This window comes from Apodemus sylvaticus, chromosome 9 (genome assembly GCF_947179515.1).
Source record: "Apodemus sylvaticus chromosome 9, mApoSyl1.1, whole genome shotgun sequence".
NCBI classification, from domain to species: domain Eukaryota; kingdom Metazoa; phylum Chordata; class Mammalia; order Rodentia; family Muridae; genus Apodemus; species Apodemus sylvaticus.
Window position 1 is genome coordinate 81,088,815 of NC_067480.1, and position 26,332 is coordinate 81,115,146.

The following is a 26,332-nucleotide window of genomic DNA, read 5'->3' on the forward strand; positions in this document are numbered from 1 at the left end:
CAAACTCAGAAATCCGCCTGCCTCTGCCTCCCAACTGCTGGGATTAAAGGCGTGTGCTACCACCGCCCGGCTTCCTACTGCGTTTTTAAACGTTGTTCCCTATTTTCCCCACAGTACCAGTCTTTCCCCCTTTCTCACTGCTGACTCCTACTTCCGACGCCGACTTCTTTTTTCCCTTGCCAGGTGTGTAAAGCTTGCTTCCAGCATCACCAGAAGTCCCGATTCTTTACCCCGTGGCTCCGCCCCAGGCCCCGCCCCCGATGACGCACGGCGCCTAGTGCGTGGGGATTCCCGCGGTCCAGGCCCCTACCCGGCCTGCCCCGCGGCAAGATGGCTACCTGAAGGAGAGGGCCCTGGCGGAAAGTTTGTTGTGGGATTTTTGAGTAGTCGCGTTGGGAGGCGAGAGTTGAGGGGGATTGCGGGACTCTAGCTTGGAGTAGGGATGGAGGGAGGAAACAGCTCCGAGGTGGTAGGATTCCAGGATGGAGGAGGGTTGGAGGCGGAAAGGGAAAAAAAATGCCGATGGGGGCGGAGGGGAGGGGGCCTGTAATTCTGTGGCAGCCCTAGGGGAGGAGATGGGGCGGGGGTAGCCAGAAATAGGTGTGGTTCGGATTCTGGAGGAGCAATCACTCTCGAGTTGAAAAAGTTACTTCTCTCAGAGCCTGGAGCGTGGGACAGAGGCCTGACTCCATCAGGCCAGTGTGAGGGGAAAGGGCTCTCGGAGTTGCCATCGGGAAGGGGTAGGAGTGAGATCTGGAGCGTGCTGGACGGGTCTCCCAAGGAGGGGACCGAAGCCAGTCAGATGACCCTCTTCCAGGCTTAGATTAGCTTTAGCCATAGATCCTATAGCAACATCTGCCCCAATTTCAGCTTGAAGACCCAGGGACCCCAGGGACTGGAAGAATCACATTGCCTGCTTGGAAAGAAGAGGTAGCAACTTGCCCCAGCCCAACCCCAGAGCGGGTAAGATGGTTTTCAGAGACAGGTTTCTGAGTGATATTCTCCCTGGGAGAGGATCCATGGGTTTGGAGAATCAGTTAATCCGAGAAGGTTGCTTGCTCTTCTAGAGAGTTTGTTTTTTGACTATGATTCTTAGGTTGGTGTTTTGGTTAGACTGCTGGCTACCTTTTGGGAGCAGGTGTAGAATTAAGTTTTGCTTGCCGTCAGCTGTATGAACAACTCTGGGCAAGTAGAGGGTACACTGGAAATATTCTTGCTTGCTTGCTTGTTTATTGCTTTTTGACATAGGGTCTCACTGGGTAGCCCGGCCTGGCCTGTGCCTGGCCTGAAGCTTCACTATGCAGAGTGGGCTGAAAGTATTCTAAAGCATTCTTGCCACAAAGCAGTTTCCTACTTGTGTACCATTTCTTCTTCCACTTCCCCCTCACACCGTCAGTTTGCCATTCTACCTGGAAGTAGACCTTTTGTGGGTGACATGATGGGGAGTCACAGTCAACTTTCTGATGGGGTTCACCGACGTTTTAGGTCATTTCTATGAGCAGCTGCAGAAGTCACTCTTGGTGCATGTCTGCTTTGGCAGTTTTCCTTTTGGTAAGAAAAGGTCATTGGTGCTCCTTGGGTGTGGACTGGGGGACCTGTGTCTCAGGTGAGGGAAAGACAGGATAGGAATAGGAAGAAACTCAAGATGAGTTTACATGGCAAGGGGTCAGTGTGACCTGTGTAAAGTTGTGAATTCTCGGTATCCCTGACAATCCCTGATAAAATGTTACTTTGCAGCTGCATCAGTGAGATAAAGGCAGGAAAAATTCTGGAACGTGCCCCTTTCTGGGTAACTTTCTCTTCGCCCTTATATGTGCTCCAGCAAATCACATTTAACAAAGAAAAGGCCATCACTGTACTTAAAGGGAGCATGGTCTTCCGCAGAGTGAACTTGTTGCTGGAGAGAAAGAGGTCTGAAGGCTGAGGATAGTAATGCAGTCTTCACGTATGTTGCTGTCCCAGGCAGATAGATAGAGCTGTGAGCTGGCCTCTGAAATTTGCGTTTTTATTGTTGTTGTTGTTATTAGTGGGCTTTTTTGGTTAGTTTGTTTGCTTTTTACTGTTTTTGAGTCAGTGTACCTCTGACTGACCTGGGACTCTTTCTGTAGACCAGGCTGGCCTCGAACTTCTGGACATGCAATGCCTAGCTTAGTTTACTTTAAATATTGTAATTAAAATATTTTTACTTTATGTTTATGAGTGTTATGGCTGCAGATATATTTGTATACCAGATGTAGGCCTAGTGCCCATGGAGGCCAGAAGAGGTATCTTATCCCTTGGAACTGGAGTTAGAGGTGGTTATAAGGTGCCATGTAGGTGCTGGAAATTGAACCCTCTTCTAGAAGAGCAGCCTATGCCCTTAACTGTTAAGCGATTTCTCACGCGTTGGTGTGTGCCTGAGTGTATGTATGTGCACCGTGTGCTTTGGAAGCTCTCAGACTTCAGAAAGGGGGCATTAGATCCCCTGGATTTGCAGGCAGCTGTGAGCTTCCATAGGGGTGCTGGGAGCTGGATCCAGGTCTTCTGCAAGAGCAGTAAACACTCTTGTAATTGCTGAGCCATCTCGCCAGCCCCCAATTAGACAGTTTTGCTCTGATGCAGTCTGACCTCAAACCCATTGTAGAACTCAGGCTGGTCTTGAACTTGTGGAGTTTTGCTCTGGGGTAGTCTGGCCTCAAACCCATTGTAGAACTCAGGCTGGTCTTGAACTTGTGGAGTTTTGCTCTGGGGTAGTCTGGCCTCAAACCCATTGTAGAACTCAGGCTGGGCTTGAACTTGTGGAGTTTTGCTCTGATGCCGTCTGGCCTCAAACCCATTGTAGAACTCAGGCTGGTCTTGAACTTGTGGAGTTTTGCTCTGATGCAGTCTGGCCTCAAACCCATTGTAGAACTCAGGCTGGGCTTGAACTTGTGGAGTTTTGCTCTGATGCAGTCTGGCCTCAAACCCATTGTAGAACTCAGGCTGGGCTTGAACTTGTGGCAGCTCTTTCCTTCATGTGTCTTCCTCCAAGTTACTGGGATTATCAACAGGAATGACTGTGGCCAGCTTGGGAGGTTTTTGTTTGTTTTTTTTTTTTTTCTTCTTTGAGGAAGTCTTGCTGTGTTGCCTGGGTTAGACTTACACTCCGGGGTTCCTCGAGTGATCCTCCTTCATCAGCATCTCAAGTAGCTGGGTCCATGGGAGCGCAGCACTGTGCCCAGTGGAGTCAGGTTTCATATTAAAGTGTGTTTTGGGACATGCAATGTGTGATGATTGGATTGGGAGATCTGGCTTTGTCGAGATGTTCTCACTAATCCTGTCTTCTTCACTGCATGCATCTTCCTACCAGCAAACGTTCACTTCAGGCAGAGGCCTTAAGTCAGTGCCACTAGTTTAGCTGCAGTGTGCCCAGGTGCCCAAAGAGCTGAGGAGATTTACCTTCAGATTCCTTTCTAGAAGTTAGGGAACCCTTTTTTCCCCTGAAGAGAATTGGTGTATGTGGTTCCTTGGGAATTGTAATCAGTTAGAGCTGTGTGGTAGCCAGGCATGGGAGCGCACACCTGTAATTCTAGCATGCAGGAGGCTGAAGAAAGAGGATTGGTAGTTAGAGGCCAGCCTTGTTTACATAGACCCTCTTTCTGAGAAAAGAAAAGAGAGAGAGAAAGAAAGAAAGAGGGGGGAACGAGCAGTGTGTTGAGTGTTGAACAGCCAAGAGAAGTGAGCTGGTATATACTAGTAACTTTAGCATTCGATAATGGAGGCAGAAGGACCAGGAGTTCAGGAGAGTCCTCAGATTATATAACGTGTTTGAGGATAGCCTAGGCTACTTCGACCCTGTTTCAAAAACAAAAGAACAAAAACTGACACACAGAGCTAGGTTGCTAGTTGGATCCCAACTGTGGCCATTTGACCTTTCTTAATTGCATAGTCTGTGCACCTCAGTTTCTCACTGCTCAGTGGGGTTAGGGTCAGGATCGGGGTCCCGGTCCCTGTCTCGGACGTGTTGTAAGGGTTCATCCATGAATGTGTTTCAACTCTCCCTGACACCTCTTAAATACTGTTATGCTCATCAGATCCCCGTGATTGGCCCTGTGCTCCATGGAGGGTTTGTGCTGGTGGGGTGCTAGCCTGATGCTGCAAAGATGCAGTGCCACCTTTTGATTATAGGGCTGTCGAAGTTAAGCTGGGTAAGGTGTGTCGGGAGCTGAGGCTGGGAGTTTTCTCTTTGCTGGTGAGCAGTAATACTAGCAAATATGAGGGCATTCTCCCGGAAGTACCTGCATGCAATAGCTACTTTTTTGGGTAACAGCTATATGAAGATCTGCTGTTTATCGTCCTATTTCACAGACAAAGAAATGAAGTGTGGTGGTTGAGCCATTTATTCAGAGGTCCCCAGTTGGTAAGTGGCAGAGCTCTGCAGGATTTGAACTCAGGATCCCTTGTTTCAGCAATTGAATGAGCTAGTTTGTTTGTTCGTCTTTTTATTTTTTATTTTTTTATTTTTATTTATTTATGTTTCCCCCGAGACAGGGTTTCTCTGTGTAGTCCTGGCTGTCCTGGAATTCACTTTGTAGACCAGGCTGGCCCGGAACACAGAAATCCACCTGCCTCTGCCTCCCAAGTGCTGGGATTAAAGGTGTGCGCCACCACCGCCCGGCTGTTTGGGGTTTTTATATGTAATAAACAAAAATTATTTTGGGGCCAGGCATTTGGTGTAAACCTTTATTTCTGGTACTCAAGAAGCAGAGGCACTTGGACCTGCTAGCCTAGTTTGAGGCTAGCCTGGTCTATTTAGCAAGTTCCAGGCCAGCCAGGTGAGACCCTGACTAAAAAAATTTTTATCATTGTTAGTATTTTTACAAATATTTGTCTTATTTTTTAATTGGAAGGTAGAGGTGTATGATCATCCTGGACTAGAGTTACACGTGGTTGTGAACCACTTGCTGTGGGTTCTGGGACTTGAACTCTGGAAGAGCAGTGCATACTCCTAACTGCTGAGCTACCCCTCCGCCCCTCCCCCACTCACACAGTTCTATATAAGTGAAGTTACCTTTGTTGTGGCCCAGCTGCAGCCTGCTGAGCTCACTGATCCGTGGTTGCGAACCCTTGGCCTTCACATAGGCTAGGCATGTTGTCCACCACCGAACTGAATCCCCAGTGCCTACTGGGCTTTACAATTGGTCCCTTTGCCTCAGTGCTGCATCGCAGGCATGCATATGTGCGGTTACTTGAGATCTACCTAGAGGTGATCTGTCTGTTGCTTCTTTCGCCACCTCCCCAGTCGGAGTTTGCTTGTCCTGTTGCTTCCATGTCCACCATGGGAGACATATTTTGGGTGTTCAGAATTCTTTTCTGGGACTCAGCTCTTCAACTCAGTCTTCTGTTTACTCTTAGAAATAACCCATAAGGCAGAGACCATGCAGGACGTGCCTGTGGGCCAGGCCGCCTCTCCACTCTGACTCAGGCACCGCAGTGTATCCCTGGCAGAGACAGACATGAGGATGGCCGTGGGAGCCCAGGCTAGACTAGGGCCACATCTCCAACAGCCCTCATTCTAGCATAGTTTAAACAAGGATGTGTTCCTACGTGTGTTAATTTTGACAAACATTAGGGATGGTGTTTGATTTTGATCACTGACATGTGGAGATAAACTAGCCACAGTATTAAATTCATAGACTGTATGCAATCATTCTTTTAAAAATAGCAACCTACGCAGAGGAAAAATAGGTGACATTTTAAATAGCTCCTTCTCTCAGCGTTTGGTGAAAATGGAAAACATGTTCCTGCCCTGAAGCTGTGCTTGCTGCCTGCTGGAGGCCGGGTGTAGGGTGCGAGTCTCTTCTCCTGTGTGCCAGGCAGGGGCAGCCTGAGGGCAGAGCCAGCCTCAGGTGTGGTTAACTGGCTCTCTTTCACGCTGCGCCTCTTCCGTCTGAGTCCTGTCCTGTCTATGTAACACACCCGCAGGGCCCATCTTTTCTTTAGTAAGTGACTTTACCCTGCCAGTAGGCATGTGCCTGGTATATAACCAGATTTTAGGGGACTTGGAGGCCCAGGTCTGTACTTTCCCCTGAGGACTCTGGCCTGGCCCCATAATGAACTTCTCAGTTTGTTGTGGTATTGGCAGATTTGTTCCCCCCTCCATTGTCTTAGCAGCCACACATCCAAGGGTAACATCCCTCGTCGTCGTTGTGATTTGATTTGTGCAGCCGTCAACACGTTGCAACTCGTTCTCCTAATAGAGCACCTGGTGCTGTAGAGACCTGGACCTGCTGAGCTCAGGGTACAGCTTACCGAAGGAAGAGCTGGCTTGCAGGGGAGCGCTGGCATTTGAGGCAGTTCTGCCTTATCACTACCTGTAAGTTAGATTTCTCTTCAAATGCCCATACTTGAGCTTTATGTTCAAACCTCGTTGTCCTTTTATTATCTTCTTACCACATGAGAAGAACTTCCTGATAAGCTGAGTCTTTGTCCCATCTGGATAGGCTTTTATTTTTTAAAGATTTTAAAAAAATGTGTATGTATGGTTATGTGCACTTGAGTGCAGATGCCCACAGAGACCAGAAGAGGGTGGTGCTGGCTTTTTTCCTCTTCTTTTTCTTCTGTCTCTCTTTGTCTCTCTGTGTGTGGCTGTCTCTGTCTCTGTCTCTCTGTCTCTGTCTCTCTGTCTCTCTCTCTGCAAAAGCTCTCTCTGTGCAGCATTGCGTCACCTGGACCTCTGCCCTCTGGGTGCTGGAGTAAGGGCTTGTGCCTCAGCTCCTGGCTGGTGAGCTTTTACCAGCCATCTGCACTTAACGCAGCCTTTTTAGCTCCCGGGCCTTTGCATACACAGATGCTGTGGCCCGCATTTCTGGATCCCTCTCCCTGCTCCCTTTAGCCTTTTTTTTTTTTGTCCTTCAGATCTTGTCTTTGTTGGTTTGTTTTGTTTTGTTTTGTTTGTTTGTTTTGAGTCAGGGTTTCTCTGTGTGGCCCTGGCTGTCCTGGAACTCACTCTGTAGACCAGGCTGGCCTGGAACTCAGAAATCCGCCTGCCTCTGCCTCCCAGGTACTGGGACTGCCCCGATTCAGATCTTGTCAGACTTTGCTTCTCTTTAATCTCTTTGGTCTATCCTTGACTCTGATCCTATATTTGCCTGTTTTGTTTTGTCTGCTTCTCACAGGACTGTAAATATTCTGAGGACAAGGACTTGTCTTGACTCCTGTATCTCCAGCACTTGGGGTAGTGTGGGTACTTACAACGGTGTGGTGCCTGGAGGGTGAGGGAAGGATCCATGTTTTCTCTCCCTGCTTCCATCTACCACGCTGTTGTTAAAATGTTTTCCTAGTATCACTCTGCCCTAGCTGAGCACAATGGTGAACCAAGAATCCAGCTCTTGGGTCCCAAGGAGGTGTGTTGAGTTCCAGAGCAGCCTGGTCTATATAGTGGGGCCCTGCCTCCAAAACCCACTCAACCCGTGCCTTCAGAAGAACTGTGGTTTTCCCCTATTTAATTTATTTTAATTAATAAAGCTCATCCTCTTTACCTTGGCATGCAAAAAGTACCTCACAGCTTGCCCTGGCCTGAGCTTATTCCTTGTCCTGGTTTGTTTTCTGTTGCTGTGGTGAAACACTAAGACAAAGTGACTTGGGAAGGACAGGTTCATTTCTCTTGAACGTCAGTGTTAGAATCCATCATTGAGGGAAGCCGGAGCAACAGCCAACGCAGAGACCACGGAGGGACCCATTTTTACTGTGGTGTGCTTGGTCAGTCTGTTATCTACAGTGGACTGTGCCTTTCTGTGTCATGTATTATTCAAGAAAGTGGAACCACAGACAGACTTGCCTGCAGACCAGTCTATGCAGGCCTTGTCTTCATTGAGGGTCCCTCTTCCTAGATGATACTAGCTTGTGTAAAGTTGGCAAGAAAAAAGCCAGCTCAGCTGTTAGCCAGAGTCACTGCACCGTGCTCCCTGTATCCTGCTTATCTTGGCTCCATGAGCCCACCTGTTGTCCCCGTTACGCTGTACTCGGTGCGCATGTCTCCATTCGCCAGTGTTTAATAACTTCTTTAACTTCTTCTATGACAAGTTTTTTTCCCACCACCTTAAGAAAAAAGACAGAGATAAAGACTAGAGTCTTGCTGTGTGGCCCATAGTGACTTCCGGCTGTGTGGCCAGTAGTGACTTTGGCTTGCCATCTTCAGCCTCTGGTCCCTAAATGCCTGGATTGTCGGTATCCCCTCCATGCCTGGCCCACACCCGCCTTCCCTGCTCGCCTCCCTGTAAGGCTCTGGAATGTTGTTAGAGTCTTCAGTCGGTTTGTGGAGTCCACTCTGTTGACCACGTGTGGGGACGGTCCCTCATTTCAGGTGGAGTGCTGTGGGCTGTGCAGGAGAGTCTGCTTTTGGGGCCAGGTGGGTTTGTTTCAAATTATGACTACGCCAGCTGTGCAGTGCTGACAAGTTTCTTCACTGGAGGAGTCCTTGTCTTTTTTTTAAAGATTTATTATGTGTACAGCGTTCTTCCTGCATGTGCCTGGCATATGAAGAACAGGCCTTAAGTATCTCTTGAATCCCAGTTTTGAGACTCTATGGATAAGAAAAGGCTTCTTTTAAGATTCAGGCCCCTTGATTTCTGTCCTGAAGCCAGGAACATTTTGAATAGCGTGGTAAATGGAGGGTGTATCCTTTCTTGTGCTGCAGCAACAGTGAGATAGATCCCAGCATGGGAAGGAGTGTGCATTCACAGAACAACTTGTGAAAATCAGACTGCAGTGTGACCCCGCATCTCCTGGGCTGCAGGGTCTTGGTGGACCACAGTATGCCTACTGCTTCCCCAGTCCTGGGGAGGTTGGGAGTGACCTTGGGTGTGCCCAGTGGATGGTGGATTGTAGTTTACTGGGGCTTTGGATAGACAAGAAGGTTTCATACAGTAAATGACTAGATGGAGCGTGTCGTAGTCAGGTTTTCTATGCTGTGATGAAGTACCATGACCAAAGCAACCTGGGGAGGGAAGGGTTTATTTGGCTTACTTTAAAACATCACTATTCCTCATCAAAGGAAATCAGGACTGGAACTCAGGCAGGGCAGAGACCTGGAGGAAAGAACTGATTCAGGGGTCACAAAGGAGTGCTTCTTACTGGGTTGCTCTTCACGGCTTGCTCAGCCTGATTTCTTATACTGCCAGCCAGCCCGGGGTGGGCCTACCTGCGGTAGCCTAGGCCCTTCCCACATCAGTCTCCTTAAGACAATGCCCTTTAAGCTTGCCTGTGCTCAGTCTTATAGAGGCGGGTTTTTTTTTTCTTACGTCTCGCTTACTCGCTTGTGTCAAGATAACAAACCAGCCAGCTGCCGGTCGGGGGCACATGCCTGTCATCCCAGCACTTGGGAGGCAGAGGCAGGCGGGTTTCTGAGTTTGAGGCCAGCCTGGTCTACAGAGTGAGTTCCAGGACAGCCAGGGCTACACAGAGAAACCCTGTCTCACAAAACAAAACAAAACCAGCCAGCACAGAATGCTTTGGGACCAATGCTCCCAAGTGTCTGAGGAACTGAAAAATGTCAGGGATAACCAGAGGAATGTATGCAGCTATTGAGTAAGCCAGACTTCCAGGCCCCTGTGGTCTTAGGGCTTTGGTCTTGTGCCACAGGCTTACCCTCGATCCTCTTCTGAAATGCTGCTGGCTGAGTCACCGTCTATTCTTCCCGTTCCTTTTCTATTGTGGTTGATGGGAATGGTCTGTAGGTCCCACTTCTGAACAAACACCAATTCCTTTTATTGGAATTGGTGTTAGGGGTTAGAACTCTTGAACGGCATGCAAGGTACTCCAGCCTGAGCCTGCAGTCAGATGAGCAGGACTCCCTGTTCTCTGTACGGCCACAGAATCCTGCCTGGGCCAGTTGTTTGTCCTCTGTGATCTCAAAGCACGCACCATGTACTGAGTCACTGCTAACTCGTCTCCCCTCTGCTAAAGGGAAGATCTGAGTCTGAGGCTATGGACGAACAAGGCCCTTAACTGAAGGCAAACATTAGGTCCTGGGAAAGAGTGCTGGGCAGCTCTGGTTGCCCTGTGATCTGCCCATCCTTCCTGAGTGGACCGAGCACATGAGATCTTGCCGGTAAGACCTAGACCTTCCCAGGTCTTAGGGCTTCTTTTTCCTTTTTCAGATGAAAGTCTCACCCTGAAGCCCTGGCTAGATTGGATCTTGCTTTCTCTCTTTTCTTTTTCTTTGCTTTTTTTTTTGTTAGTTTGTTTTGTTTTGTTTTTTGTTTGTTTGGGGTTTTTTTGTTTTGTTTTTTTTTGCTTTTTTTGAGACTGGGTTAGCTCTGGCTAGCCTCAAGCTTTGAACCTCCTTCCTTGTCATCTGTGTTGGGATTCTGGGCCCACCTCAGTCATTCCCAGCCTGTTTGTTTTTCTGTATATACCTGGCTGACCTGGAACTCACAGTGTAGACCCTGCTGGCCTCCAGCTCACAGAAATCCGACCACCCCTGCCTTCTGAGTGCTGGGATTAAAGGCCTTCAGCACACACACACAGTGGTCTACCCTTTGACTGCCAACCAGATTTAGCTGACTTAGCTGTTGTCTTGTTGCTCTTGTAGGTAAGGGTCTGAAGGCCACCACGTACTGGTGGCCAGGCCTTCTTCCTCCTCTAGTAGGAAAAAGGTCAAAAGCCTCTAGGGGAAGATTTAGCTTTCTTAAATAGTGGTTCTCAACCTATGGGTCAAGAGCACAGATCTTTCACAGGCTGCCTTCGGCCATAGGAAGACAAAGACGTTTGCATTATGATCCATAATAGTGTCAAAATTACATTTAAGAAACAGCAACAAAAATAATGTTATGGCTGTGGTAGTGAAGTCACCACACCGCGAGGAAGTGTATTAAGGGTCACAGCCTCAGGAAGGTTGAGAGCCACTGTGTTAGAGCATTGTCTTTTCCCCACGGTCGGGATGGCTTTTGAGGCCCAGGGCCAGTAGTCAGAGTGTACTATGGGGAGTCTGTTGGTACTTGCATTTTTGTGGTGCATGCTGGCGGATAAACCTAGGGTCCTGCACATGCTATCAAGTACTCTAACCTTGGGCCATCTCCAGCACCCATCCTCCTTTTTTTTTTTTTTAAGTTTGAAGCAGAGTCTAAGTTGTGCTGTCTAACCTTGCATTTGTCATCCTCCTGCTTCAGTGTGCTGGGCAGCTGGGTGATTCCAGACCCTCACTGGGAGCAGACGGAGACTGTACTTCCCATTTAGCTCCAGTCACTGCTCTGCCTGGGGTTTCTCAAGCAGGGTCAAAACTCTCTCCACTCTTTCCTGATGTGTTAGAAGTGAGTTTCCAGTCCTGCTGCCGCAGGGGACACATCTCAAGTTTCCGCTGTGGTGGCTGGCACTGTCTTCCCCAGGTTGTCCCTGCAGGCTTGGGGAAGGTGTTGGTACTTCTTAGAAGTAGGGTTCTGAGAGGGTGGAAGAGTTCCTGTCAGAGGCTGGGGAGCTATGCACTTTATGGGGTCCTCAGAGGGCTCCCTGGGCCATCTGTGTGGCAGTGTGCCACCTTTTCCTTGCGTGGCCTAGCTCTGGGGCATGGCCACACACTGCTCCATTGTACTGTGTTCTGACACAGCTCTCATCTCAGCCTGCCTCCAGCTCCTCTCTCACAGTTCTTTCCCTCAGAGCCGGTGGGAGGGGGTGGAATGCACTGTTGGCATAGGCCTGGATGAGTGGCAGCTGCATTTGGGGTAGGGGGTTGTTCTTCTGAGCCAGTGCTCAGAGTCCTGGTGCAGCCTGGCAGTGGGGTTCGGGAACTAGGGAGACAGGGAGCTGCCTTCCACAATAGCTGCCTTCTCCTGATCGACCAGATAGCCCTGTTGTGTGGGTTAGTAAGCTGGACTCACTGTCAGCCAGGTGGGCTGTTGGGCTTCGTCAGGAGTGCTTTCTGGTGTTGGGAAGCCCCTGAGAGTCCTACAGTAAGTCAAGGATGCTTTCCCCACAAGAGCACAGCATGTGCCGGAGGGCTCCTTCAGTGCTGTCTCTGCTCTCTCTTTGCAGCTGCTCACACACCAAGCCGTCTGCTTATATGGAGCACCTGGAGGGCATCTGCCAGGAGCCTGCTGCTAACAGCACTAACCAGGAAAGCTGGCTGGCTGGGGGCAAGACACTAACCCTGTGAGTCTGACTTTGGCTAGCTGCCCTGCCCTGCCCTGCCCTGGGCGCTGCTGGCGGCGTCTCTCTGTGGTCTCTTGCAGGCTCCCGCCTCCTCTGCTTAGACCTGTCACCTCTGCTCTCCATGTCCCTTCCTTTCTTATCTTCCCTAAAGTGGAGATACCGCGTTGGTCTTTGTTCCCTTTCTATTGCTGTGTAAAACACCATGACCAAGGCAGCTCAGGGAAGACCGCATTTGGTTGGGTTCTAGTCTCAGGACTGGAGTCTGTGACAGTCACTGAGAACAGCTGAGAGTCAGCTCTTCATCCCCAGCCTCGAGGGGAGGGAGAAGGGGAGTGACAGATGTGACCAGACAAACACACAGCAACACCCTCCAGGAATGGAGAGACTCATTTGAAATCACAAAGCCCACCCGAAGTGGACAAGGCCACACCACCTCATTCGTCCCAAATAGTTCCACCAACTGGGGACCAGGTATTCAAATGTCTCATTCAGACAGCCACACCCTTCATGGCCAGAAGAGAGATGCCCAACACTAGACTCCTGCCTCTGGACACCTCAGTCTCCCACAAAACCAAATTGGTTGGTGGTTCTGTTCTGTTCTGTTCTCTGCTTTTAGCAGCATGAGCTGGAGACTTTCCCTCAGTTACCACGCTATCCATACAGTCTCTGCTTCAGAGACAGGTGAGGTCAGAGAATACCCCAGAGGCTTTCCTCCCTTTGCCAAGGGGGCAAGTGTGGGTGGTTGAGAGATTGAGGCCTCCCTTGGTCTGTCAGAGAGTGGAGTACCATGAGTGTCAGATTCAGTGCTGTGTGTGATGGGGTGGCTCCCACACTCACCCTTGCTCTGAGGTGGAGCTAGCTTTTTCACATGGACTGTCAGGCGGACTTCAGCCGACTCACTCGGAAAGGGTGCCTCAGCTAGACCGGGCAGGATCTGGCTTTGGGTTCTTCAGGCCCAGGAAAGGTCCTGGCTCCGTGGGTGATTGGTGAGTGTTGCCTGGCTTTAGGAGCTGCTTCCCCAGGCGCTATCCTTCATGCTTGGGACAGAGACGGGATGTCTGACAGTCTCAAAACCAGTTAGTTGCCTTGCTCTCCTGGCAGTCTGATAGGTAGCTCTTCACAACCCGTGTCTCCAGGCTCGAGAGGTGAGCCTTGAGCTTGAGCGTGTGGCCCTCCCAGCAGATTCTGTTCCTGACGGCTGAGAGGAAGAAGACTGGGCCTCGGCTGCAGTGTGGGAAGGGCGTGTGTGGATATGAGGGGCATAGGTACTTCAGGGGGCCTAAGAAATTGAGTAGGCAGTGAGCAAGCTGAAGGGGTTGGCCTTGGCTCTGACTAGAAAAGCGAAGACTGCTGGCCGGGGCCACAGCTTTGCTTCTCTACTTAGGAGGGGACACAAAGTCGAATGTCAGGGGCAGGCGCGCACTGGGGGCTTCAGGCCGCCTCAGGAGGGTTTGGTTCCTTGGGTCTCCATCAGCAGTCTCTTATCCCTTTGTTCCTGTCACGTGTGACAGCTAGACACTGTTTGTCCAGGTGGGGAGCTGGGTACGTTCTCGTGCTCACCAGCACTGGTCCTGAGGCTTCATGATTGCTCTGGTTAGAACCAGTCTCTCCCTTTGGCCTTCAGAGTCCTGTCAGTTTGCTCAGCTTGGTGTGGGCAGGGGGCCAACTCAGCTACAGGCAGCTTATCCCAGGAGGGTGAGGTTGTACTTGCCCACGGGCATGAATAGCTATTGGAGGGCAGCAGGGCTGGTCTGGGCACAGACTGGCATCGTCTACCCTACTCATCAGCCCAGAGCAGCACCTTTGCCCAGGCCCCACCCTGTGAGCGGCTGGCTGCCTGCCTGCCTGCCACGCGCCCAGGATTGCTGAGGGCTTCGCTCATGTACCTCGGGGACAGCTGCATGCCGGAAATGGGGGACTGAGGCAAACAGCAGGGTAGGGGTGCAGTGGGGAAGGCTGAACTGAGCTTTGGAAAGGTCACGGATTGGGCTAAGGACAGTTCTCCGCAGCAGGCGGGCGGAGGGGCTATATTGGAATGTGAGAGGTGAGGCTCTTCGTGGGCAGTCCTTAGGACTGTGCTGGTGGGTCTTGGGCCCCAGGGTTGACCCTTGCAGTGTGGGGTTTGTGTTTGGGAGAGTTCAGAGGAGCTGAACCTAGATTTCAGAAGCTTCAGAACTGTCCAGGCCTGCACGGCAAGCGTGTTGTCTACTCCTGTGATGGGCAACTTCCTCAGGTTGCGGATGTCAGAAATTGGATATCCAAGGCATGTGGCTCAAGAAAGTCACAGAAAGGAGAGGTGCCTTGCTTCCTGTGTGATCAGGATGCTGTGATTTGGGCAGATGGGGGCTTTGAGAAGGGCAGGTGTTTATTACCTATTTATATCCTGTTAGGCCCAGGAATTAAGGCAGTATACATAGGTCAGCTGTCTTCTAAAGTAGGGATCAATTTTCCTTTCACTTAGAAAGCAACAGCAATTACTAACAACTCTTGGAACCATTATGAAGAAAAACTTTAAAGATTCTTATAGTGTGGGTCCCACCCTGATTCAAAAGGTTCATTGACCCCTTTGGGACCCTCACTAACCGAGTTCATTGGCAGCTCTGAGCAGACTTTGTCAGTAGGTTTTACAATAATATGAGCCTACATAAATGACATCCTTTCCTAGAGGAGTTGTGCGTGCCATGGGTAGGAGGGAGATGGTCTAACTGGGTAGGGTGCTGACATGGGGCAGTGAGCTTGTTCACACGGATAGTGTAGACCTGAGGAGCTGGGGGAGGCTTCTGATGGGAGGGAGGCTGGCAGGCAAAAAAGCAGAGAGTGTTCTGTCCTGCTCCATGTGTGTGTGTGTGTGTGTGTGTGTGTGTGTGTGTGTATGTGTGAAGGATGGTGATCTCTGAGACCTTGTTGGTAGCCAGAAGGACTGGATGTTTAGAGCATCTTCTGCCCCTTGACCTTGCTGGGCTTTAGGCCTCAGTAGAGTGGCAGAAAGGGACAGGGCTTTCCAGGCTTGGGCCTCTCTAGGCTAGTGTCCCTTGGGGACAGTTACTAGAACAAGGGTAGAAGTTTGAGTGAGTGGGGGATCTGAAGAGGTTTCTCTCATCCCACCTTCTCCAGCTACTGTGATCTCTGGCATCAGTGGAAGCCCCTGGTCGCACCTTCCCAGAAAAGGGGTCAGACATGAGTCCCATCCCCTGGCTAGACTGTTGCCCTTTGAGGAACAGACAGTTGGGATGCTGCTTCCGGTCAGGTGCCCTGTCTTATCTGTCAATACTCTGCTCGGCTGCTCAGTGGGGTCGCAGTGCAGGTCCTCTGCGTGCTGAGTCTCATTTCTAATGAAAGTAGACTTTGTTCTCTGAAGGCAGCTAATCGTGCCCCATGGGCTGTAATCAGGGAGAAGGTATTTAATACAGGGCAGGTGGCAACAGGCGGCCACACTGGCTGACAGATTGCAACATGGCAATTAGTAAGCACTATCACCCTCCTCCTCGGCAGATAGGAGGCAGTCTTTCCTCCAAACTGAGTGTGAATAGTGAAGAATGACTGCTATGTGGCAGAGGAAGGAGACAGGGTTAGCTAGGGTGGGATAGGGGGAGTGAGGGTGGGAGAGCCCCTTCTCCTCCTCCTGCTTCAGGGTATTTGGGGGTCAGCCAGAGGTTCTGCTTGGGCACAGTTCTTTTAGTATAGACCCAGCAAACAAGCTGTAGCCCCTGTCCTGAGTTACCTGATCCTGACTCCTAGGGACCAGGGAGTTAGGAGTGGAATTCTTCCCTGTTCGTTGCCAGATCTTCCTCAAAGAATCTACTTGGCAACTAGAGGCCACGAGGCTGACCTTGGCTGTGGCTTGCTCGTGATGGCCTAGGGAAATTTCTCTTCTCACACAGGGTTGGGAATCTTCCTTGGGCTGAGCTCTGGAAAACCTTTAGGTAGAGTTGTGCTCACTTGAGGTGGCAGCTGGTAGCTGAGACTTCTGGTGTAACTACTCTGAGGCCCTCTAACTCAGCCTTGTCATCTTCTCCCAGCGTGGGGACCACCAAATCCAGATATTCCTCGTTCTTCCCAGGCCTGTTCTGTAGTCCAGGGCAGTGATGCTAGGCCCACAGTCTGTCCAGTGCTGTCCCTTACAGACAGGATCCAGAGAAATCAATAGATTTTGGGGAATTGAAGCAAAGGCTCAGATGTCCCAACTTGTCCTGATACTTATGGGGCAGGGAGTGGCACAGATCTGCCTTGAAGGCTAGGGTTGGGGAACCCAGTAGGTTCCCTAGTGGATCACCCCTGCTTCCCTAGTCAGGAATGTTTCTCTCCTTGTGACACTGATAGAAGTAACCTTTCACCCCACCTCCGTCCTTAGAGTCTCATCTGCTCTGTGTCCTCGCCACACACACACCATCCCCCAACCCAGCAAACAGATTGCCTCTAGCCTCAGAGAAGCCTGAGAAGAAAAAAATGTGCTCATAGGTGCAGCCAGGACTTACTGGCAGGGCAGGGCAGGGCCGGCTATAGGATGTGGCGCCTCAGTGAGGCAGGTCTACCCACATATAGAATTACCAGCTCCCTGAATGTCTCTGTCTGCCCCGCCTGTCTACTGTTATCACAAGTGCCCTGGGACCTAGAAAAGAGTGCGAGTCTTGGCGGGAATTAGGGTAGGTAAGTAAAACAGGCTAAGGTAAGAGAAAGCACTCCAGGAGGCCCACCCCAGGAAGGGTTCCTCTGCCTTCTGGGAGCAGACTCCCTCCCTGAAGTGTCATGGAGGGCTGGCATGTGTGGGGAGAAGGCTGGCCCCTGGAAGCTTACCCTTCGTTTTCTAGAAGTTCTGCCTGTCTCCCTTTAGTCCACGGCTTTGGTCCTACCTTGTTTCCCAGGCATGCACACCCACATACACACCTTGAATGTTAGACCCTGGCTAGCCTGCACTGCTTTGGAACTCTTCTAGGTGCCCCCTCAGGCCACAGGAGTCCCTACTGCAGGTTGAGTGCCAGGGGCCTCAGGAGGACAGCCCCTGTGGTTGGATCTTATTTGTTCCCCCTTACCCCAGGAATGCAGTGTCCTCTCTGGCCCTCCCAGATTCCTGTGCAGGGAGTCAGCCACAGCTTGCTGCTTGTGCCCTGTGGGGACACGTTCTGCCTCCTGTCAAAGGGGCGGAGGCTGGCGGCTCCTGCTTTCCCCAAGCTCTCCCCAGATCCAGGCCAGGAACCTGCAGAGGAGAGACTGCTCCTGCCTCCCCGCCCTCCCTTGCCCCAGCCCTGCTGCCCCAGGCCCTGCTGGAATGTGACAGGAGTCATGGCCAGGGCATGTCCCAACAGTAGGAGCACATGCTCTAGCCCAGAAGACCGCCCTCAGCCCCCGCCCCCACACACCCCTCCCCCCCCTCTGTTTGGGTTCATGGGGGTGGGAAGAGGGTTTTTGTTTTTCTTTTTAAATGCTCAGAAAGCCACCTAGGGTTACTGTTTGCACTGTCACTGTGGTGGCTGCTGCCCCCATGCTGCAGCCCAGTTTATTACAGGTGCTTCTCAATCCCAAGAAGCTGAGAGGGCTTGACAGGTCGCTTGGCCCAACCATTGGCAATGGTGTAGAGCAGGCTTTTGCAGTGGGGAAGCACATTACCCAGGCGCTTCAGTACACTGGAGCAGCCTTGGGTCTCAGCTCCCCAGGCTCAGGTTTACATTTTTTCTACTGCGTGTATTTTGAGCATGCATGTCTGTACATACTTACCGTAGTGTGCATGCGGAGGTCGGAGGAGGTCAAACGGGTCCTCGGGCTTGGGGCAAGCACCTTTACCTACTGAGCCACCCTGCCGGCCCCCACAGGTATGCTTTATATAGCAGCACTTCTCAACCTCGGTGCTGTTGGTCTCTGTTACGGTGGCTGCCCTATGTATAGTGGAATTAGTCAATACCCTGACCCTGACTCACTAGTGGGACCTCTCTGTCTACAGATTTGGACATTTACCAGTTGTCCCTGGGAGAGGCAGGGGTAAACTCACCTGATTGAAAATCATTGCTCCAAATTGCTGAGTTTTGGATTTTCTTTCTTGGGTCTACCTTTGCTCATTGCCAAGTTTATAGTACACCATGGTACCCAGAAGTGGTCTCTGGCTCCTTTGGAGTCACTGCTAGGGGCACTCTATACAGTGCCATCGTTACCTTACTCCTTTGCCATGCCCCGTGTAGACTCACTTGTAGTCTGCATTCCCCAAATTTCCCTGCTTTCTGTGGACTCTGAGAAGCCTCGGAGGTGAACAGGACATAGGAGATAGGGGTAAGAATAGTGCGGGGCCTGTTCCAGATGGGGCATGTGGCACGTGGGGAGAGCGCATGTATGTAGACACGCGGATGTTGCTGGAGAAAGTCGGGGACTTGTTACCTTAGCTGGTTTCTTTTTAGAGTTGTTTTCACCCCGTAAAGCAGGCCACTATCTCACTAATGAGCCTCCTACCTTTGCTGCTTTCTCCTAAAACCCACTATGCTGTGGTCTCTTTGCTTACTGCTTTCTGGGGGCCTTCAGGTCTCAGGCTGGACAGGCAGGCAGCTGAGACTGGGTTTCCACTTTCCCCCTTCTCTGGTTTCAGGAGCTCTCGGCTTGAGGAGGTAGAGGGGCCGTGGGGTGTGGGGAGCCGAAGGCTGGCTCCAGGAGCGCAGAGCAGAGAGAGCTGCCCGCGAGCAGACGGTATGTCCCGACGGCGCTTTATTCCCCACTTAGTTCTCTTCTGGGAGGCTGGCAGGTGAGGACCAGATAGGTAGGTGCTCACGTTCAGTGCGGCCAGCACAAAAGGGTATGCTGGCAGTGTCCGGAGAGCTCTCAAGCTGGAGTCCTCATCCGGGAGCCTGGGTCGGTCAGTATCCCCAGACTTGTAAGATTCGTTCACAGTTTATGGACGGCAAGCCTGACCTTAACATTGCCTAAGTGCTGAACACTGTTTTTGTTTTAGACAGTCTCGCTGTGTGGCCCAGGCTGGCATCAAATTTAGGATTCTCTTGCCTGTGCCTCCCCAGTTCTTGAGATTGCAAATGTGTGTCACTGGCTGTGTCTTCTGCTTTGTTGAGGCAGGGTTCCAGTGTGTAGGATTGGCCTGAACCTCTGTAGACCAGTCCTGGAGCTTCCGGAGGTCCACCTGCCCCTGCCTTCTGAGTGCTTTGATCAGAAGCGCATACCCCTCTGCCAGCCTAATGTGGCAGTGCCTTGTGTCGAGATGGAGTCTGGGACTGCTGCTGCTTATGCCCTCACTTAGTTGAGGAAGATCGATGCTTTGCAGCTCTCTGCTATAAGGGACGGTGTGGGCTGCTGTTGAGGCTCTCCTCCCCACTCTTAGAGCAAACTCTGCCCATCCTGGGGCCCAGGAGGTCCATCTGCCTGTTGATCAACATACATCCCTGGCCATCTTTTAATTCTCAGGGCAAAGATGCCTTAGAATGTCTGTCATTAACTTATTTTGCGTATAAGGGAGTGGGTAGGCACGGGTTGCATGTTCCACAGTACCCCCTATAGAGGAAGTATGGCTTGTGGGAGTCAGTTGTCTCTTAATGTGGGTTCTGAGGGTAGAGGCAAGGAGCAGTACATGCCTTACCCACCGAGCCATCTAGGTGGCCCTGTGAGACTAAGCCATCTCTTTGAGCCTGTTGCTTCCTGGCTTCTCTCAGCAGGTAGACGAGCCCTCACCTTCCAGGATGACCAGTGCTGCCCCTGCTAAGAAACCGTACCGTAAGGCACCGCCAGAGCACCGAGAGCTGCGCCTAGAAAATCCCGTATCCCGGCTTGAACTGGAGGTCAGCAAGGCTGGGGTCTGGCTCAGGCTGGCAGAAGCAGGGCAGAAGCAGGCCCCTGAAGGCATCTGTCTGCAGGCCTCTCAGGCCTGAGGTGCTGGGCGGGTGTTAGGCGAGAGACTCACATTGCTGATACAGCTGTAGTGCTGGTGGGGGGCTGTCTGTATGTGTTCACATGTTACCCTCAGCAGAGTTGATCCCTGTAACAGCCAGCCCACTGGCCTGTCCATGCCCACTCCGTGGGAAGCTGGGCCAGGTGCTGGTGGAGGAGGCCTGAGAAGGCCGTGCTCTAACTGCTCCCCGTAGTCACAGTTCTCTGTTGTGCCTGCAGAGGCTGGCCCTTCCTCCAGCTTTCCTTTGACCCTTCATACTCTGTCAGAAACCACGTCAGGCTTGCTCTTAGGAGGCCTTTGGTCAACTGCCAGTCTGACTCTCAAGACTGGGCGGTTGACGCGGCTTGTTCTTAGCGCTGTCCCTTCCCTTGCGCAGAGTGGTCTCGGATTATAAATGAGGGAGCAGAGGTTGTGTGAGGTGAAGCCTGCACTGTGTATTGTTGAGTGGGGTCAAATCCAGTGCTCAGGCTTGAGTCCCTGATCTGAGCCCTGTGCCTCCCTGGCTTCTTCACGAGCTGTGGTAGACATCTGCAGTCATCTTGTGTGTGTCCCTCATGCATGGCTTGGGCCGGCTCTGGGTGGCTAGGTTCTGACTTTGTAGGAAAATTGGGGCAGGGGGGTCAAATCAAGACACAAAATGGTTTGGTGGTACAGAGTTATATTGGAAGACGGAGGCAGGAAGAGCAGGAATTCAAGGTCACCGTTAGTTCCTTGGTGAGTTTGAGTTCAGCCTAGACTGTCTGAGAACCTGTGCAAACAACCCCCAATCACAAAGCCCAATAGCATTTGTCCCAGAGGCTTCAGCCATTCAGCCTCCGAGATCCTCTGGAGGGCCTGAGAGGCCTCTGTCAAAACTCAGAACTTTGAAAGTTTGGCTTGACCTACTCACTTCCTTGTAAAATCTGCTGTGCCGTAAGGAGTGTGGCAGACAGCTGAGGTGCTTTATCTGTGGGGATCAGGGCCATGGGAACCTGGCCCCCTTTGAAGATGGCTTTAGGATTAAGGGAAGATGTTGGAAGAGGTTCTAGAATTTTCTGGTTGACGGGGAAGAGGGCAATGTAAGTTTATCAGACCTTTCTGGATCTCATCCATCTCTGGAGGGCCTGTCACCATGTGGCGAGGCCTTTTCCAGGGCTCGGTGAGCCGACCAGGAGGCCGGGCTCTGGAGCCTGGTCTCAGGCTCTCCCTCTTTTTGGTCCAGGAGTCCTTGACTGACGCAGAGAGGATGAAGTGAGTATTGGCTGCCCGTCACTGGCCTGCACTGTGCCCTTGTCACTCCCTGCTGGGCTATTGGTACTCCCAGGTTCCTCCTCACATCTGGTCTTCCAACTTCTTACATTGTCGCATAATGATGTGACCGCCAGTTATTCATGCTCAAGACAGACAAAGTGCAGAAAAGTGATACTTCTAAGTGAGTTTATGGGTTTGCAAGGAAGGTCCACAGCCTTCCTTGGCCACATGCATCCCATGGACTCCTCATGGTCAGCAGAGGTAAAGGCTGGGCCAGGGCTCTTAGGGCTTTATTTCCCCCATGAGCTGAGGGCCTGCCCTTACAGAATCCTTGCCCAGCTGCTGGCTCCAGAAAACAGTGACCAGCCTGTGCCAGCTTCTGCATGCCCTTTCTGTCAGGCGTGTGAGGCCTCCTGTGCTAGCCTGGATTCCCAAGAGATTAATAATGGAGAAGACTGATTGTGAAGGGGAAATAGGAGCTGCCGGGCTTGGTGCCTGGTGCCTTGGGTGGTAACCAGAGACAGTCGGGAGCTGTCGCCTTTGATTCTGACCTAGGACTTCTCTGTATGGGGGAGGGGCCCTGGACTATTGTGCACCATACCCTTGGCTTCCACACGTCCCTTCTCCATCCTAGACTGTTCCCGAGGCCAGAGGGCCTGGATATTGTGTCTCCTTACCTAGACTGAGGCTAAAGGGACCCACTTGCTGTCCACTCCTTTCTCAGTCCTGTCTGCTGCCCTAGAGTTAGCTGTTTTTGATGGTTCCCTGCCTACCACCCCAGACTTTTGCAGCAGGAGAATGAAGAACTTCGCAGACGTCTGGCCTCAGCCACCAGACGCACTGAGGCCCTGGAGCGGGAGCTGGAAATAGGGCAAGACTGCCTGGAACTGGAGTTGGGACAGAGCCGTGAGGAGCTGGACAAGTTTAAGGACAAATTCCGCAGGTGCAGAGCAAGGGGGCATTCGTGGGAGTATCTCCCCATTCATAGGTTAGCTGGAAGAGCCTCAGATGCCACCTGACTTTAGTAACCCAGATATTGGAAGGAGAGGGGTGGGTGCTCCTAGATTGCCATGTAGAGGAGAGTTGGTGGGCCTGAGGAGCAGGCCCTAACCAGGGCTCTGCCTCTCTCTGCCTGTTTGCGCAAGTAGGCTGCAGAACAGCTACACGGCGTCGCAGCGGGCCAACCAGGAGCTGGAGGACAAGCTGCAGGCGCTGGTACTGTGCGGGAGCAGTGTGGCTGGCCTGCTCTCAGCGTAGGGGGCTAGGACTTGCCGGGGGTGCTACTCACTCCCCCTGGGGCTCGGGGAGGAGAGGGAGGCCAGGGTAGTGGCGGGGCGGGCGCAGTGTGCCGTGCCAGGCGGGACAGCCTTAATGCTCACATGGTTTCTCTTCTCTCTGTCTCCCTCATGCTGCCACCGCTGCCGCTGCATTCTCCTCTCAGGCCTCTGTTAGCCACAGCTGGATTTTTGCAGTTGCGTCTGAGTTTGTGTTTTCCCTGGTCCTGACCTCCTTGGGTCCATGTCAGGGATTGTGGGACCCTGGCTATTTCCCTCTGCCCCTTGAACTCATCCTCTCTTTTCCTGTCACTGTGAGGCCCACAGTGCCACCCTCCTGGGCAAGAGCTAGAGCTCATGGCTCCGACAGGCACTGAGTGGTATCCGTCAGCAGGGCCAGCCCCAGCTGGATGGCAGCAAGCCCCCCCACCCCGGGCTCTCGGAACACGTTAGAGAGCGGAAGATCAGAGGTCTGCCTTTCACCCTGCGGCTCTTCCCTGCCCATCCAGCTAAGCTCACAGGCGCCCCATTCCCAGCCTGACCCTGGAACAGCTGCTCACACAGCTCAGTCCTGGATGCAGTACCGCCTCTAGGATGTCGGTGCCTTGCCTGGTGCCTAGAGTCCCTCAGGCTCCCTGAAAGGATGGAGAGTTTTTAGACTGCCTTTGTCCTGGCTTCCAGGGCCTCTAGTCTTACTCCCAAAGCTCCTCCCACGGGCAGCCTGCAGAGCAGGAGAAATGCCAAGTGTCCTTTTGTCTGTTGTCATTTGTCTGCTCTGTCTGCCTTGGCGGCCCTAGCACCTTGTCTCTGGGCTAGGAGGTGGTGGAGGGAGAGAGGGCTGGCTGGGGTCTGGGCTGTGTTTACCGTAAGTCTGTGCCTCAGATCAAGAAGGCTGAGATGGACAGGAAGACGCTGGACTGGGAGATTGTGGAGCTGACCAACAAGCTACTGGACGCCAGGAACACCATCAACAAACTGGAAGAGCTCAATGTATGTTCCCACCCTCGGCCTGGCCTTGTCCTGTGCCCTTGGGTGTGCTGGGCTCTAAGCAGCTCCATGTCCCCAGGAGCGGTATCGGCTAGACTGCAACCTGGCTGTGCAGCTCCTCAAGTGCAACAAGTCCCACTTCCGGAGCCACAAGCTTGCCGATGTGAGTCACATGCCTGCCTGCCCCGCTCCAGCCGCCTCGGGACCGCCATTCTGCTTCCTCTGACCTGCTTCCACTTGTCCTTCCCTTTGCGCCCTGCGGAGGCCCTGGGTGCTGCGGAGGCTCTGCTAGTGTCGGGGCTGGCTCTGCTAGTGTCGGGGCTGGCTCTGCTAGTGTCGGGGCTGCTGGCTCTGTTAGTGTCGGGGCTGGCTCTGTTAGTGTCGGGGCTGGCTCTGTTAGTGTCGGGGCTGGCTCTGCTAGTGTCGGGGCTGGCTCTGTTAGTGTCGGGGCTGGCTCTGTTAGTGTGTCTCTTAGTGCGGGAAGAAGGTAGCAGAGTATCAAACCCATCCCATCTCAGTCCTCTCGGTCAGAGCCTCAAAGCCAAGGCTGCTGTGGCCCGCCAGGCTGCAGGTCCTGCAAGGCCTGTGCTTGGTCTGGTGCTCCACTGGACAGGAGGTGATGTGCCATGGGCAGTCTCGGCAGTGGGGCTGGTCAGCTTCGTGCTATTTTATCCCTACCATTTGTTTTCTCTCTGAGGTGAGGTTGTGTAGGAGCTTAAAAGCAGAGTGGACAGGGTTAACTAGGACACGGGGCCCAGCGCCTTTGCTGTGAGACAAGCTATTCTTAGTGGGCACTCGTTCTTGTCTCTCTGCCTTGTCTTCTAGCTGCCCTGTGAGCTACAGGACATGGTTCGGAAACATCTGCGCAGTGGTCAGGAGGCTGCCAGCCCCGGCCCCAGCCCTGGCCCCAGCCTGGCCCCAGGGGCTGTGGTGCCCACCTCAGTCATTGCCCGGGTGTTAGAGAAACCTGAGTCTCTCCTGCTCAATTCAGCCCAGTCCGGCAGTGCTGGACGCCCCTTGGCTGAGGATGTATTCGTGCATGTGGACATGAGTGGGGGTGACCCAGCCAGCCCCCCTGCCCCAGACAGTCCCTCTCCACAACCCAACGGGGAGTGCTTCTCAGTGAGTACTGCAGGAGGCTCCCCAGAGGAGGAGCTGCCCCTGCCAGCCTTTGACAAGTTGAGTCCCTACCCTACCCCGTCCCCACCACACCCACTGTACCCCGGTAGGAAGGTAATAGAGTTCTCCGAGGACAAGATCCGAATTCCTCGGAACAGTCCCCTTCCCAACTGTACCTATGCCACCCGGCAGGCCATCTCCTTGAGCCTGGTGGAGGACAGCAGTGAGCGGGCCCACCGCAGCCCAGGGCCTAGCAGTCCTGCCTCAGCCCAGGGGTCACCCCATCACCAGCTCAGTCCAGCCCCCTCAGCACCGAGCGCCCCAGCTAGCTCAGCCAGCTCTGAGGAGGACCTGCTGGCCAGCTGGCAGCGAGCATTTGTGGACCGCACCCCACCCCCTGCTGCTGTGGTGCAGCGCACGGCCTTTGGACGAGACTCACTGCCCGAGCTGCAGCTGCACCTCTCCCCGGGTCACTCTGCAGCCCCACTGCCTTCCCCTCACCGGGAGCGCGAGCGGGAGCAGGGCCTTGTGCTGCCAACAGAACCCGACTCTGGCTTTCCTCACGAAGAGGAAGAGGAAATGCTGAATCTGCCTGTCAGCCCCGAGGAAGAGCGCCAGAGCCTGCTGCCTGATAGAGAGGGCGCCGAGGAGGGACCTAGCCCTTCCCATGTTGACGGCAGGGCCTGGCCTCTCCCCACTCCCAGCCGCCCCCAGCGGAGCCCCAAGAGAATGGGAGTACACCACCTGCACCGCAAGGACAGCCTAACGCAGGCCCAGGAGCAGGGCACCCTGCTCAGCTAGGCCTGCCTGCCTCTGCCACCACCTCAGGGCTGCATGTGGCCCCGAACTCCCTACAGACCTGGTCATCTCTGTGAGTGGGCCCCATGTCAACTCTAGGAGCTGTGTTTGCACTGACTGGTGCCGGCTTGCCTCGTGGTTTTGTTTTCTCTTTGGAATATTTATTCTCCAAGGGTAACAAGTCATTTGAGCCCCAAGCTCTTTCCGCCATTCAGTCAGCCTGCTCTTGTCATGGAAGTGTTGGGAGGGCTTGTTGGTTTTTATTTTCCATCTCCTATCTGAGAGCTCTGGTTGTTAGGGGACGGGATTGTTGGTGCTGCTGACCTATTACTCTTCCTCAGCGTGAGCTGATCAAGGGTGGACTCACTCAGGGCTCCCCATTCCACAGGGAAGGCGTGACTTTGGGGGCCTCAAACTGGGCTCTAGGTGAGGCCTGGCCTCCTAACCCTGGCGCTAGACTGTTACTCCCACATTTGGGAAGTTTTCACATAATAACTATTTTAAAATCAAATAAAACTTATTTTACAGGTAAGGCTTAATTTGCCTCTCTCCTTTCCACTTTAACCCCCTTCTTGCTTTTGTTGCGATGGCATCTCCTGTTGCACTGGCTGGCCCGGAACTCCTAGCTCCACCTGTCTCTGCCTCCAGAGTGCTGGGATTAAAGGTTCACCACCATGCCTAGCTGGCACTTAGAGGCTGTGTGGGTGCACACTTGTGTACAGGGGCTCCCGGAGCTGGGGTTACATGTCAGCTGCTGAGTACCTCTCCAGCCCCTAGTATTTCTAGTCCAATGTTTTCTTAGTCTTTGCCAGAGACACCTCCTTGCCCCATCTGCCTGGCTTCCCTTATCCGGAGGCACGGGAGGAGGGTGTTCAGGTAATAGCATAAGAAGTCTCCCTGAAGAAGGCAGGTCCACTCTGTCTATAGGTGTCTTGAGTTCCCAGGA

General features: G+C 52.7%; 1 protein-coding gene across 7 annotated transcripts; it reads left to right on the forward strand.

Annotated features, from left to right (window-relative positions):
* Nucleotides 1-291: 291 nt before the first annotated feature.
* Tjap1 (tight junction associated protein 1) lies at nucleotides 292-25,918 on the forward strand. Of its 7 annotated transcripts, none has more exons than XM_052192498.1 (12): nucleotides 292-363; nucleotides 871-963; nucleotides 6,219-6,334; nucleotides 18,674-18,771; nucleotides 19,743-19,868; nucleotides 21,180-21,208; nucleotides 21,990-22,151; nucleotides 22,357-22,423; nucleotides 22,650-22,679; nucleotides 23,365-23,472; nucleotides 23,549-23,632; nucleotides 24,295-25,918. In XM_052192498.1, exons 5-12 carry the CDS (start codon nucleotides 19,770-19,772, stop codon nucleotides 25,387-25,389), a joined length of 1,674 nt encoding a protein of 557 aa, XP_052048458.1. In that variant the 5' UTR covers nucleotides 292-363; nucleotides 871-963; nucleotides 6,219-6,334; nucleotides 18,674-18,771; nucleotides 19,743-19,769; the 3' UTR covers nucleotides 25,390-25,918. The 7 variants fall into 7 exon arrangements, with proteins under 7 accessions (XP_052048458.1, XP_052048456.1, XP_052048457.1 ...); XM_052192496.1 differs by lacking the exon at nucleotides 6,219-6,334 and adding an exon at nucleotides 11,989-12,105; XM_052192497.1 differs by lacking the exon at nucleotides 6,219-6,334 and adding an exon at nucleotides 17,823-17,912.
* The last annotated feature ends 414 nt before the right edge of the window (nucleotides 25,919-26,332 follow it).

Coding starts and splice junctions, on each gene's coding strand:
- Tjap1 (XM_052192498.1), top strand. CDS start 19,770: ATGACCAGTGCTGCCCCTGCTAAGAAACCGTACCGTAAGGCACCGCCA. Junction 19,869..21,179: donor TATCCCGGCTTGAACTGGAG/GTCAGCAAGGCT, acceptor TTTTTGGTCCAG/GAGTCCTTGACTGACGCAGA. Junction 23,633..24,294: donor GGAGCCACAAGCTTGCCGAT/GTGAGTCACATG, acceptor CTTGTCTTCTAG/CTGCCCTGTGAGCTACAGGA.